Here is a 14,139-nt window from a genome sequence, read left to right on the forward strand (position 1 = left end):
GTTGCTGGATTGTGAAGTTTATTCCTTCTGACAAGGTTTGATTGATATGCAAGTGAGAGATCCTCTTCTAGCCCAGGGGCCTTCTAACTGTTGAGTATAAACCTTTGTCAACATGATCAGTTCTTCACTTGGCTTTCACTTCAACAGTACATTTTATAGAGTAATTCTACCAGTGTTACATTTTGTACATCTAACAACGTAAAAGTTGTACTATATTGATGCATACTTGAAACAGTGCAGATATCTCTGCATGTTCCTGTGGTGCTGCACCGTGCTGTACACTTCAAAGACCAACCCTGTCTTGTGAGTATAATTGTTTCTTTTCTTAGATTGGTCATTTTCATTGTAACACTACACATGTAATTTGGAGACTGATGAATTATTTTGAAGTTTTAAATTTTCAAATGTTCCATGTTTAGATTTGGCATAAAAACAGATGTGCAGGTATTTCGTTTTAACAGATCAATTTTAATCAGTTTTCTTTTTGTAAGTAATAGTTTAAGATGCCAAAATATGGTTTCAGTTTATAGGCCCATTAACAGCTTCATACTCTATATATGTACATGTTAATCACAGTGGTGAGTATTGTAATGTGAAGCAAACTTTAAAAAAAGTAGTCTAATGTTTTTATTTTATTAATAGGATGGCTCCAACACCAGCTGAAAAACAACTGAAGTAGGCTACAGAGAGCGACAGATAGCAAAAGGTCTAGATGACGAACACAGATCAAAAGAAATTGTACATTTACTTTGTAAAATATTGTGGTTTTGGTGGCGGGTTTAAAAGTTTCACATTCAAGAATGTTAATATAATCCTAAATAAAAGTGGCTAGTAATTACTTGTATATTTAAACCACTGAAAAACATTGAACGCAGGACTACATTATTAGGCTGAAATTTTACATTACCCAGCATATAAAAAAGTGCTCTTTTGCATCATTAGTATAACATCCCATTTTGTGCATGCTATATAATTGAGTAATCCTTTTTTCCTTCCGTTACTAAATGTTGATCCATTTACGGCATTACAGTTTATTAACCAAAGCAATTATTTTCATATGTAAACTCTATAATGTAGCTTAAGCTTTACAGATTGCATTTCTTACCTTAAAAACAAAATTAATTTTTAAAATTCACAGAGTTTATGCAAAACTCACGTTGGGTGGGTAAAGCCTTCTCTGTTTTGCTGTCCTTCTATTACCAACCTCATTAATATTCAGATTTCATAAATGAAAGATTTTCATACAAAACAAAGCTATGGAAATTGAAGTTACTGGTAGTATGTATGCTTGATAATAGAAGGGGGACATTTGTTTGATGTAATTAAAAGTTTTGTGATGTTTGAAATTTGTATAATGACTCAAATTGTCCTCCCCTTGCTGTGGAATTGCCCAAATCTAGTGTCTTTGTGTTGCTCTCCACATTGTTTTTTATGGCATGTGTTAACCTCCCTTTGCCTGTCTGCCAATATTGTTGCACATACAAGGCACTTCAGGAAGGGTTTCATATATCAATACGACTTTTGCTCATGGGACCCATGGATATATTTCAAATGCAGTGTTGGTTCCCTGGGGTGGAGGGGGGCGGGACTGTGACTGTACACATGTATATACAGCTTATTGCTGTCAATTTTGCACTGATAGCTTGGTTGAATTTGACACCCCTCTCTCTCCTGGAAGAGTACGCATTCACATCATTGGTTAGTGAGAAACATTTATGAAGAAGTCATCTTGACTCCACAGCCCCTTGGGTTGTGATGGACTCCTTCATCTGCAGACTTGGTAAGGGAGATCTTGAGTTCTACCCTTCCAGGCTCTAAGGCCATACTACACCATTGTGAAAGTTCGTATTTGTTCGTTGAGGGCTCTCTGAGATTTGCGAATTAGATGTAAAGAGGATGAGAAACTTCTCAGCATTGTTCAGATTACAGTGGAATGCTAATTTGCCATAGCAGCCTTTTTGCTTTGTAGGAGCCACATATGACTACTGGTAGCCCTTTCAAATGTGTTTGAGGGCTTCACAGATCGACTTGGAAGTTGGTTTTAACAGTATTATTCACGACTCTTTCTGTAGGCAGTGGCTGCATGCCCACTGCTATAAATAGTGTTGTAGTCAAGACCACTTGAGAACTTCACAAGACCACACAAGACCAGCACAAAACACAGGACCTCCAGTCTGAATTCAAGCCACAAGCTATTCAAATGAACTGCAACAAAAGCATTCCTCTGTCATTGTTCACCCTGTTACTTGTGACTGGTCTTGTGTCTGGTCTTGTGTCTGGTCTTGTGCCTGGTCTTGTGCCTGGTCTTGTGCCTGGTCATGAGCATGGTCTTGTGTCTGGTCTTGTGCATAGTCTCAACCACAACACTGGCCATAAATTGGTGCATAATTTGCTCCCATCCACAGCCAAGCACTGTACATTGTAAGTCAGACTCATGGCCTGAGTGTTCATGACATTCCACCTGGCTCCTGTCTTCATTTCTGTCTCAGGACTTTTGGACCTGGCCAACTCTTACTGTGAGTCGCACCTGAAGAAGCTGTGTGAGCGCATCATCAAGCAGGGCATTAACGTGGAGAACACGCCCATTCTCATGGCGGCTGCTATCAAGTACGAGGCAAAGGTTGGTGCTCTTCAAGGGGTTCTTTTTGGTGATAGGTCCTAACTTTTTGAGGCCCAAATGGTATATACTTCAGTACAATGTTGTTATGATACAAACGCGTGGTCTGCGAAAGTGGCGTTTTCAAGAATAGGATTTGTATGGAGATTAAATGTCTGAAAAAGATTGTTAAAAACTTCATTTCGATATTCCGAGCAACTTCCAACGTTGTTCCGCAACTCTGATTTCTTCTTTGCAGGGCCGATTTCATAATTAACTTGTCCTGCAGATTGAAAGTTATTGTCTCACGATCCACCCTACCAGGGTCCAATAAGTCAGTGGCAGGGGGGACAGATACAATTAGATGAAAGTCAAGGCTGTAATGTGACTTCACTGAGCTCGTTACCCTCAGTTTCAATCACAGTTATAGATGTATGCCCGTTACAGTGCCAGGAATTGACATATGTGCATGTACGAGTAGTTTGGAAGTTCATGGAAGATTCCATGAAGCTGTCATCAGCCTCCTGTAAATGACTGTCTTGAACCGTCTTACTGTACAATGTACATGTAAACAAATACTGCAGGTACACATGTTCAATGTAGCAGAAACAAATTCCGACCAACCAGTGAACTGTACTCTACTGTATCAACTTGTACTGGTATTGGGAGTGTGGTTTCTCTCTTCTTCTTTTCAACATATCAGGATTTACCATGAATACTTTCTCATTTTTTTTTTGTTTTTCAATTATAAATATGGACAAAGAAATTGACTGGATTTGGATTTTTTAACTTGTGACCTTCAGACTAGAACACCGCGCCCATGTTGTACCAAGTGAGCCATCTAGCCCCGTGTTTAAAGAGCTCCTCTTTTGGACAGTATCTTTCAGGGTACACTAGTCAGATGTCATAAAAACCAGGCACACCATAGAGCCAGTGTTCACATTATGCCTCAGAGAAACGATGCCAGCAACACACTTTCAGAGTTGCAAACTTAAGGGGGATACGGCTTGATTGCTACGCATGTGTGATTCCTTTTGGTGCTCAGTGGACCATAGTTCCCATAGAAAAGCATACTAATAGCATGCCCAAAGACTTCAAAGTTCAGTTTAGGATTTTTTGTACATGTGACATATGTATGTGTACATGTGATATGTATGTTCTCACAGACATCCTAACTTAAAAATGGCTGTTGATTGATTGCCAAATACAATGTAATATCCCTATTAAGTAAATTAAAAACCAAGCTTTGACCTACTAAGGGCTATGTACAGTATATAAAATAACAAATTTTTAAAATCCAAGAGACTATCCTTTGGCCTTACGAATAATTTAAGGCATGGAAGTTTGGATTGTCCTTTTCTTTTTTTTTATTCAGAAACTTTACAAAAATTTTAACCAGTAATATCTCAGTAATTGATGTTGACAGTTGAATTCAACTTTGGAAATAGGAGGAGAAGGCGATGGCCACTAGACATACACTCAAAAGGAGCCGTTTTAATCTATTGCTTGAGATCATTTGAGAATCCCTCATGAGGAAATAATGTCAATTTAAACAAGGGGTATGGCACACACTGTATTGTGTTATCCTTGCTCGGATGCCACTCACCTGCAATTACCTAGCCGGATCTCTGAGGTCCTTTCACTGCTCTATTGAAAGGGGAAGAAAGCATCCTTGAGCAGAGGTTTTTGAAGACAGGCAGCTCGTATTCTGAAGGAGAATTTTGCTCAGGGATGATTGTACAACACCGAAGCGACACAAAGTAAATCTTTGACATGACTTCAATGCAATTTGTTCAAATTGTTCTCACTGATTGTGAATTTTGTTCACTATTTTCTCATTGCTTACCATTAACTGTTGACCCAGGTCTGAGTGTTTCACAATCAAGTTTGAGAAAATTAGGGCTTTAAAGAGACCCACATTGACAGCCTCTCTTGTCATTAAGAACCCCTGACTTTTCACTTCGGCACAAAGATGACATGCTGAAATTTACTTGCAAACAGTCTCTTGCGTGCCGTCTCCACACAAAGAAATCAGTGAAAGTGTGAAAGGCTTAAACACATTGATTGATTGAATTACCGGCCTTATATGTGGGTGACAATGAAAACAAAAGGAAAAATTGGTGGTAGATGTTGTAGTGTGTGCTTTCAATGGTCAATCCAAGGAGTTTGTTGAACCACAGCAGTCAGGGAAATACCGAATGTGGTGCTGTCATTTTTTAGTTGTGCTGTTTTGATTTGTTTGTAAACTGAACTCTAAGGCGTACTCATTGTGCGTACTTGCAAACACCCCTCACCTTTCTGAGTGCGAAATACCCTCAAAAATCCATCCTGGAGAAAGGAAGAGGCTGTATCCCTTTGACACAGTGTCATGATTGTACATGTACATCACACTTTCTACCAAACTAGTTAAACCAACAAAAATCTGTCTCACAATGGTCTCAGAGAATCCATTGTTTGTTGTCATCATCAGTCGGTGACAATTGGTCTAATTTTTACACAGTCTAACTTATTTAAGTTTAAAACTTTGTCATCTCAACTTGTTCAAGCTTACTGCTTGTTCAAGCTCGCTGCAACCTGTCAAATTGTAATTCTGCATGTAAATCATTCCCTTTTTTTACATTGAAATCTTTATTTGAGCTGCCTGTGGATAGGAAGATTCATCGTTCATTTGTTTCCCTTCCATCCCTTTTCTGAAGTGACTCTCCTTTTCAGAGTTCAGTGTAAGGTGGGTTTTCTTTCCCTGCCTGCGTGGTCTGTACCAGCACCATCATGAAAAGGCTTACCTGTAACTTAGTAGAAAATTACATGCACATAATTCAGTTATGCCAGTTTTCATGATCGAGGGAGGGGACATTGTGAAAATTGTCAAAATTTTCTGCTTTGCTGACCCCATTGCATCGGCCTGTTACACTGAAAGGCCTCTTGAAATGGCTCCCACAAGACATTCACTGCCTCATGAAGGCAGAAGGGATTCTCACCATTGCGCCTGCTTCTGTCTGTGCGGCTGAACAGTTTCTGCGACAGGGCCCCTGTACCAGCCAGGCACAATGGGGAAGCATTGCTGCTCCACACCCAGAAGTATTTCACGATTGGAATGATTGCTTTGCCGGTAACAAATACATGCACATGTACACCTGCCAAGGATTTTTTGGGTACTTAATGCACCCACATGCATGCACTCACAGAAAGACAGTCACTATGTAATGAATGTACTTGACATTGAGGCATGAACATCAATCAGATTTGTTAGAGTCATTGAAAAAACATGCAACCCAGAAATTAAAAAAAATGACTTATCGCACTGAGTCAGATAGACAGTGTGTAGGCCGCTTGCAAATTGATATCTGCGATTTTTTTTTTCGCGTCACTTATATTGTATTTAGAGATGATTCACTTTGAAAAGAGGTGTTCAGTAGGTGGAAAAAAAGCATAAGTTGAAAACGTGAGGGTAGGGAGGTTCCTTTTTTCATTGAAATCTTGCGAGGAGTCTGTCCCTCACTGTAAAGGGCATTATGAGTTTGATATCTATTATCATTTTCTTGTTGATTACTTACATGTATTACGTGTATATGGGATACCTGTATTCAGCAATGATTTGTTACATAAAACTGAGTTTACTTTGGAGGGAAAGTAAAAGTGGACATTTTGAGGGATTTTGTTTTTTTATGTTCTAAATTTTCAGTTTGTGTGAATTTTTTTTTACATTTTCCTGTCAGACTATTCCAACTTTTCTTGAGAAGAATCAGGAGATCTCAAAACAGATCTTCGAAATGGAGATCTGCGTACATACCATTTTGTCTCCATCAAACATTTATTGCAGTGATTTGGCTTGTTTTGGCATCGAGCATGTACATTGTAAGCAAGCCTCTCTCAAAGACTTTGCCGAAAATTAAATTGACTGCCCTTCAGAGAACTAACGGTATTTCCTTCTCATGACCTTAAGGCCCTACAGGCCTGATTTTTTTTTAAATTGTCAGTAAAACTAGAATCACTGCGGTCTTCCAGTGTGTATCAAATCCCTTATGGCCGAAATTATTGTAAGAAAGATCTGTTTATGCCAAGCAGTTGCTGCCCCGTGTGTCCTCATCCACCTACCGTGCATGAGGAGGCAAAAAAATCTAATGCCTCGAATGCATCTGGAAAGTAGTTAGTGTCTAGACACGGTGATTAGGCAATCTTTTATGCAGCTGTTATCGTGAGGATCTGAGGTGGAGTGAAGTGATCATTAATTTCTGTCAGATTGCTTTTTCGCGCCACTTCAAGAAAGGGGGTGTTGTGGATGGACGAGGAACTAGAGAAAGGATAAGGTGGCACTTGAGTATATGCACATCCAGAATACCCTCCCAAACACATGTACTGTGGAGCACTCCATCCTTCCATGGTATTTTGATTCGGCAAGACACACTGTAGGCGTCCATAGGTCCTTGCTCTGTGGTTCATTTTCATGTAGGCAGTTAAATACTATAATTGACAGTGCTGTTACCAAACACATTAGATTTCTCAGTTCTCAAACGAAGAGAATTGTTTTTTCAAATAGTGAAAGTTGAAATAACAGCGCTGTTTTCTTTTACACTTTCACTGTTTGAGAGACTTCTTTTTATTAACAAAGTACAAACAAGAGCTTTACCCAAGGAAGACACCTGTGACTAATATCCTCATTTGCGTAGAATTGCCCAGGTTTACACTTTGAAAATGTACCCTGTGCATCTTAACAGGGTAATTGGGGAGCATACTTCACGGTCATGGCAAAATAGGAAACTTTTTTGCTCATCTTCAGGTTGATCTGGCCAAACTCCATTTGCATGAAACAAGTGCGAAATCTTGCTAGGTTTAATGGTCACTGGTCCACCTATGGTTGAGTTCAACCCAGACTAGGGTTGAGTTCAACCCGTGTCGAGAGACTGTAGTGTGAAGAGGCATACAGTGAAGAATGGTCCACTTAAAGAGAAAACAGCCTTTTTCATTTTCATTACAGTGAGGTTTTGATATGTGGTAGAATTTAATCTTCTGTCTTTGGCGCAATGCATATTTTACTCGCATCCAAGGGTAATTTTACTTCCTCCCCCAATTTCATCATCACATCAGTACTTTTCCCAATTCAGCAAAATAAGCCAGTCCAGGAATGTTTTGAAAGATGCTTGTGAAGACAGAGGAAAAGAATTAGTCTTTGCAAGTAAAAGCTTCACTGAACTGAGTAAAAGTGCATGGACTTTAAATAGATGGTCATTTTTTTTGGGGGGGGGGGACAAAATTGGGACAATCTGGTAAAATATACATATCATTCTTAAGCCGTGTTATGACTGGAAAGGGAACAAATTTAGGATTGGGCTTGTCAGAAGTTTTGCGATATGAAGCCCACAGCTTGTAAAATAGTGCTCTTGGTAAACTGGTAAAATTGTCCAGCGTTTGTTTTACACATAATATACAAGGTGTAAAGCCTCACACACATCTTAGTTCTGGAAAGGAAGCAGAGGATTGTAGGCCTACAAAGTATCTTGTAACTAGTCAAAATCATTTTATTTTATATCATTTTTATTTATATTCATGTAGAAGGTGCAGTTACTCCTTTTTAATTTTCCTTCCTAAATTCAGGAGCTGGAAGATTTCTGTTTCAAGTTTGCTGTCAATCACATGACAGCTGTCGTCCAAACCGAAGCGTTTCAAAACCTAGACGATGGATACGTGAAGGATTTCCTGGCCAAAGCAGCACAGTGGGGTGCCTTTAAATACTGACAAAAGGCCTCTGGGCAACTAGAGGCCCCTTGGCGACTGGAGGCACCTGGGCAACAAGAGGCCCCTGGGCAACTGGAGGCACCTGGGCAATAGCACGTCCCTGGGCAGCTGGAGGCCCCTAGACAGTTTGAGGCACCTGGAGAACCTGTGGCCGCTAGCCAATGGGAAGCCGCTGGACAACAAGAGTAGGACCCAGGCAGCTGAAGGCCCACGGGCTACAGCAAGCCTCATGGAATATAAAATCGTGAGCCACGTTTTCATTCAAATCAAGTGGATATGGACTGACATCACCCTATATTTATGAAACAATAGCATATCAGATGAAGGGAATTCCTCGACTCTGATTTTGTGCAACCATGAAAGACTGATTTGCACCAAGTTGCACTTACTATTAACTTGTTCTACGAAAAACAAAGCTTGTCAACGAGTAAATTGACTTCATAACTTAGCTTTGGCTTTCTAAAATGTGCAAAGTCTTTGTTATTAAATTTTTACTGCATGGTATCGATAAGTGGAATAGTGAAATTGATGTTTTGAAATTGTAAAGTAAATATTGCGAGAAATAATTGACATTGAGTACTCAAAAAGTAAAGTTGCAAATCATTTCTGTTCGCCAGAATCAGTGATTATTGTTGGTTTGGAGGATCCCCAGTGCGTCAGTTGTGTGTTAACATAAAGCATTCCTGACGCCACCTACTGTTCACGAAAACTGCAGTTAAGTTTGTTGTACAGTGTACTTTCATCTGTGATCTGCATGGTTCCTATAACATTTTGCAATCTGGGTTGGATACCGTACATGGGATTTCAAAGTGGTTTCGGGTGAGAGTTTGGATTCTGTTTGGCTAGTTCACATACATGAATTGTCCAGTTCAATCGGAAATGCTTCGATACACTTAGTTTTCAATCTAATCCCTCATAAGTCGATTAACATGATGTCGCATTGGCCGACAGCCTCCTTAGAGTTTAGGAAATTACCAACTTGATAGGTATTAAATTTTGGGCGGGATCAGTCGATCTGTGTGATCGCATTGCGCTAGCGGTCAATCCTTTATGACATCTCCACCTTTACGTGTACTCCCCTTTTTCGAAACAATCTTCCACAACCGCAAATCAGAAAAATGGCCACTGGCTAAGTGCAGAATTACCCGCGAAGCGTGCAATAAGATCGACTTATCGCGCAAAGATCGAGCGATCGCACAGATCGACTGATCCTACCAAATGTCACGTTTGTGCAATTTTCAGCTTTTAGCCTTTTATCCTACCAGTTTTATAAAGCAGACGTTTTTCATGCTAACGGTAGGTTGTGCAATTGTATTGTGTCATCAGGCGGTACAATGTGACGTTTATTTATATTCGGGCAAAATATCAGTAGAGAAAAATGTCAATAGAACGAAGAGAATGAATGGTGTTGTGAGACTGACGTCTAATTAGCGATAAGTGTACTTTTTTAAAAGAAAAATGGAAAAGAGATTCTTTAAACATCTTTAGTTCCAAGTGCTGCGTTGAAATCCGTTTGTAAATCGGTAACAACGAGAATGAAATGTGGTGCTAAAAATACGCTCATTTTCTCGTGGCTTTCACATTTGATACATATCACATATAGGCCTACACGTATTGCATTCCGTCTGGAAATACGATGGCCAAAAGTTCAAGGCATGATTTTGAGTGCACAATCTGCCCAATACATTGTAGTCCCATCCATTGATGTTCCTGTTTTTGTCGTAAAGTCTTAGATATACACGGAGCTGTATGTTGCCTCAAAAATGACGGAGAAGGTCACTGCTAGGCTATGGTATGTGCCGAGGTTGATCGGTCTCTGAAGGATTTGGCGTCGAAGTCTAAACCTTGTCGTAAAAATAGGAAACATGACTCTTTTTCTGTTGGTGGGCACTTCCGATCTTCAGCTTAAACGTGTCGAGCCATAAAATTTCCAGCACGTAAAGAAACACACACCCTCAGCACAGCGCCGATAAAGTGCCATAAATACTTATTATTACTGATTCTAGGATGAAGATTCAGTCGTGTATCATTCCTGGTATCGTAATCACACCGCGTGTGCCGAGTGAAACTCGAGCGAGATTTACAGGAGGTAAAGTCTTTGCTACGACCCCCCCCGACCGCTTTCCTTCACATTTGGCCCCTGGACTTGTGAACATTGATCATTGATTGTATTCATTGTCAGTTGCAAATACATGTAAACATTTTTGTTTATATTTTCCTACGTGAAATAAATATTCATGCATAGCGTCTTTTTCGTTCATTTGAAGTGTCTTACATCCTATTACGTTGTAATCACAATAAAAGTTTTCTTTTGTTGTGGTCAGAATTACACTTCCATCTTGTGCGCTGTAATAAAGGAATTTCGCATTAGCGGCGTCTGCGCGTATCCGCATTGAAACCGAGGCTCTCTGCGTTGAACGTCGTCGTGTGCGCCCGTGGGGTCGACACAGTACATACAGTATCAGGTTCGTAAGTGTGACGCCACTTCAGTTTAAGCCACGCCCACTGCACATGCAGATACACAACCATCGCAGGTACGTTAGTTCGCGGTAAATTGCCGTTATTTTTCCTTTTGATTTTACGTGTCGAGTCATCCTGAAAGACTTTTCCACAAAAATGTGCAGCCTGAAAAGTCTGAATTTAACATACCTTTATGTATTTCTTCTTTTTTTTTTTTGGTCATGACTCCTTACTTTCAATCGTCTGATCGTATTAAGAATTGAAACGGACACATACAGCCTCGTTTTCAAACGCGAAAGTGCGCAGATCGACTCCAAAAGCGTTGTATTGGGATCCCTCTATTCAAGAGAAATCAAAACTCTCGTCTACGTTATGCTTAACCTACAGAACAGCAGATTCAGCGCTGTGCGTCTTTTTGACCCCTTAATAGGTAATCGTGTTTAAAAAGTGTTTAATCATAGAGGGTGATCGGAACTATGGACCTGTCTCTAGCTACTTCACTTTTTGCCTGTACCGTTTGATTGGTAAACAGTGGTTGGCCACGTGGGTGTCGAAAAGGGGTCTTTAGCTAATGAGTGCTTTGTCCCCCTTCCAAAAAGTGCCCCCCCCTCCACCGGAATAATCCTCCTGACGCCCATGGTAGGCCGGCATTACCAAAGCACGCGACTAATTCACAGATTTTAACAAAATTTCACGTCATCACAACAAAAACCCAAATGTGTACTGCTTGAACTAATTATAAATGGAAATACTCGCGCGCTGTTTGCCAGAGTCCGTTAACAACCCGAGAGTGAAATCTCTGTAGTTTTTGGCTGCCGATACAAATGATCAGTAAGTACAAACATTTCTACTTCGAGAGGAGCAGGGAAGTATTCAGGGAAAAAAAACAGTAGTCTTTTCAAGTCTAAGCAAACTAGTATCATACAGTGGTTTGTGCATGTGAAGTCTGCTGGAAATAATGCCAAAAGCAGACTGTACACTACAAAAAAAGTACTGAGAGTTTAAACATATTTCTAAACACTTTTTTCGTTCTCACTTTTTTAGCATGTTTAACCACGACATGTTTTATGTCATGCGCTTTTCCATGGTACGGGTTTAGCTCTAAGAAATCCGCTTTGCGCTTAAACACATTCCTAAACACAGTTCACAAAACGTCATGGGTATTAAACGTGTGGAAAATTTGGGTACAAAAAGGGGTCAATCCAATTTTGTGTACGATCCTTCATTTATATAGAGAGGAGGGGTTTTTAGATTTTAGGAATTTAGAGCATCCCCGTAACACCTTTGGCTGTTTGTGCCACATCGTAATTGATCAACACAAACTTGGGTTTAATGACTACCATCAACTGCCACTTCAAGGTTTGTTTTTGGGAGGACTTGGAGAAGGCACTGCAGCCCTGATAAATGCTTCAACCGCGATGAAGGTGGAGCTACCGCGGCGTCTGTTCGCCAACTTCAGGGTAGATTTCCCTTTCCGTGTATGCGGTTATCCCCAATACCCATTGAGATCTTCGTCACTTTTCTCAAAAAAAGAACGGAAACTGACCCTTTTGGGGCCCTGCATCTGTGGTTATATGTTAACTACGATTGAAAGTCTGTTGCCACGCACGGGTTTAGATGAACAATCCATGCGGCCACTTCTGGGTCCCAGTCCCTGTTGACATGACACTAATGAACACTGCATTTTAGTTTCCATGAGCTGTTTCCAGGTTAAAATTGGATTTTTATCTGATCCGGATGTTTGAAGGAGTATAAATAGCAGCAACCGGTAATGACTTCCATCGGGATGGGAAGGCTTTGAGGGTTAAAGCTACAACATTCAACAGTCACAAGAATCCGAAAATGGCAGCTGACTCAGTGTGCTCTGCGTTGATTTGTTTCACGACTTATTTTTCTGTTGAAATTCGGCAGTGGTGCTTGAATACTGTGAACCCCAAAATTCAAACTGTTATTTAACAGCAGGAATTTGTACTACTGCATGCTTTGTGGATGCTTAAAGGGTCTCTGCAGTGCAATTTTTAGCACCGTACAAACCTTCACATGTGTGTCTCAGTTAACCATATTGCTATATTTCATTTCACAATAGTATTCTTGGTTTGTATTCATAGTAATTTCATATGAGAAAACCCGGGAAGAAACCCTCCATGTTACATTGGTTTGTGCACACGAAAACTTCAGGATGTTTGTACGTATTTCTGGCCAACTTGTCAGCTTTGGCTTTTTTGATGTTTCATCGTTTAAGCACATAATAAAACCTCGGCGAGCAATCCTTTCTCAGAGATGGTTTCAGTGAGTATATTCTTGGTTCACGATTTGAACTAAGATGCACATTCACTAAGCTGCGCTTTCCCTGAATGACATCACAGCAACAGCGCAATTTTGAATGTAGTTAAAAATGCAACTTTTAATATATTAAACTGAATAAGAATGTCAAATATTTTCCTACATGAAAGAAGAGTATAAGGTAACAGAGAAGGGTCGTCTTGGCAAAATCTCAGCTACACTTAAATGCTTGAATTTTGCGTGCTTTCTACTCTCCCAAGTGAGTTATCGATGAGTTCCTGCCGCCGTCAGCTTTCCAACCGGGGATTGCTCCTTCCACCCATGCTCCTTGTGTGCTCCATGAACAACACGCATATACACTTGTGAGGAAAGGAGGATCGGTATTCGCATGGAAAAATAAAACTACAAAAAGGACCTTAGTTCTTCAGCATTTGTCTAGAATGTTGACTTTTTACAGCCTCAACCAAGAATGGTCATGCAGTGAAAAAATGGGGGGAAAGCTTGTTTACTTGCAAACTTTCTTGCATCTTTGAATCTTTTTCGCTTCCTTGTTGAATAGCTGTTGAATTGAAAAAAAAAACTGAGAAGTCACGATTCAGCGTCCTGGTTTGATTAAAACAGAGAAGTCAAATTATTTACAAACGGGGCACGAATGCGTTGTTTCATTCGCGCGTTCAGCCCGCCCCCAATTTCGTTTCCGAACAGGGATAGTTTGCGAAGTGTCAAGTTAAGTTACTTGTCGTTGATGAGACCAAACAAACTACGCCGCCACAAAATGTACCGAAAGCAAGCATTTTATCAACAGCTTCAAAGCATTCGAAAGTCACCTGATTGTCCTCGTCGAGGGACGTTGTTTTTTTCAATTATAAGGCCACTATTATTGATGTGGAGAGTGGGTTATATCGAACGTTCGATCCTGGTCTAAACGAGACAGTGTTCACCGCTCCTTCCTATCATGTTAATGTGAAAAGCGTGCGCACAGGAAATATCCTGGGACGAGACTCAGAAGTGCAAAGCAAGCGCGCTACGTAACACCGAGCTTCGAAGTGTAGTCATCAGCAAGTTAG

The 14,139-nt window shown here is 40.3% G+C and overlaps 1 protein-coding gene across 5 annotated transcripts in view; it reads left to right on the plus strand.

Moving 5' to 3' along the window:
- Positions 1-10,589, plus strand: part of LOC110988423 (RCC1 and BTB domain-containing protein 1-like) — a 33,868-nt gene extending 23,279 nt beyond the window's left edge. For all 5 annotated transcript variants that reach the window (XM_087145458.1, XM_087145457.1, XM_087145459.1 and 2 more), the window contains 2 exons: positions 2,490-2,620; positions 8,189-10,589. In XM_087145458.1, coding sequence (XP_087001584.1) covers positions 2,490-2,620; positions 8,189-8,329 — 272 coding nt within the window. In that variant the 3' untranslated portion in view covers positions 8,330-10,589. The remainder of the gene's footprint in view (positions 1-2,489; positions 2,621-8,188) is intronic.
- Positions 10,590-14,139: the final 3,550 nt, after the last annotated feature.

Source organism: Acanthaster planci, linkage group LG14 (assembly GCF_054643075.1).
Source record: "Acanthaster planci isolate LZ-2023a linkage group LG14, COTS_SCS, whole genome shotgun sequence".
Classification (NCBI taxonomy): domain Eukaryota; kingdom Metazoa; phylum Echinodermata; class Asteroidea; order Valvatida; family Acanthasteridae; genus Acanthaster; species Acanthaster planci.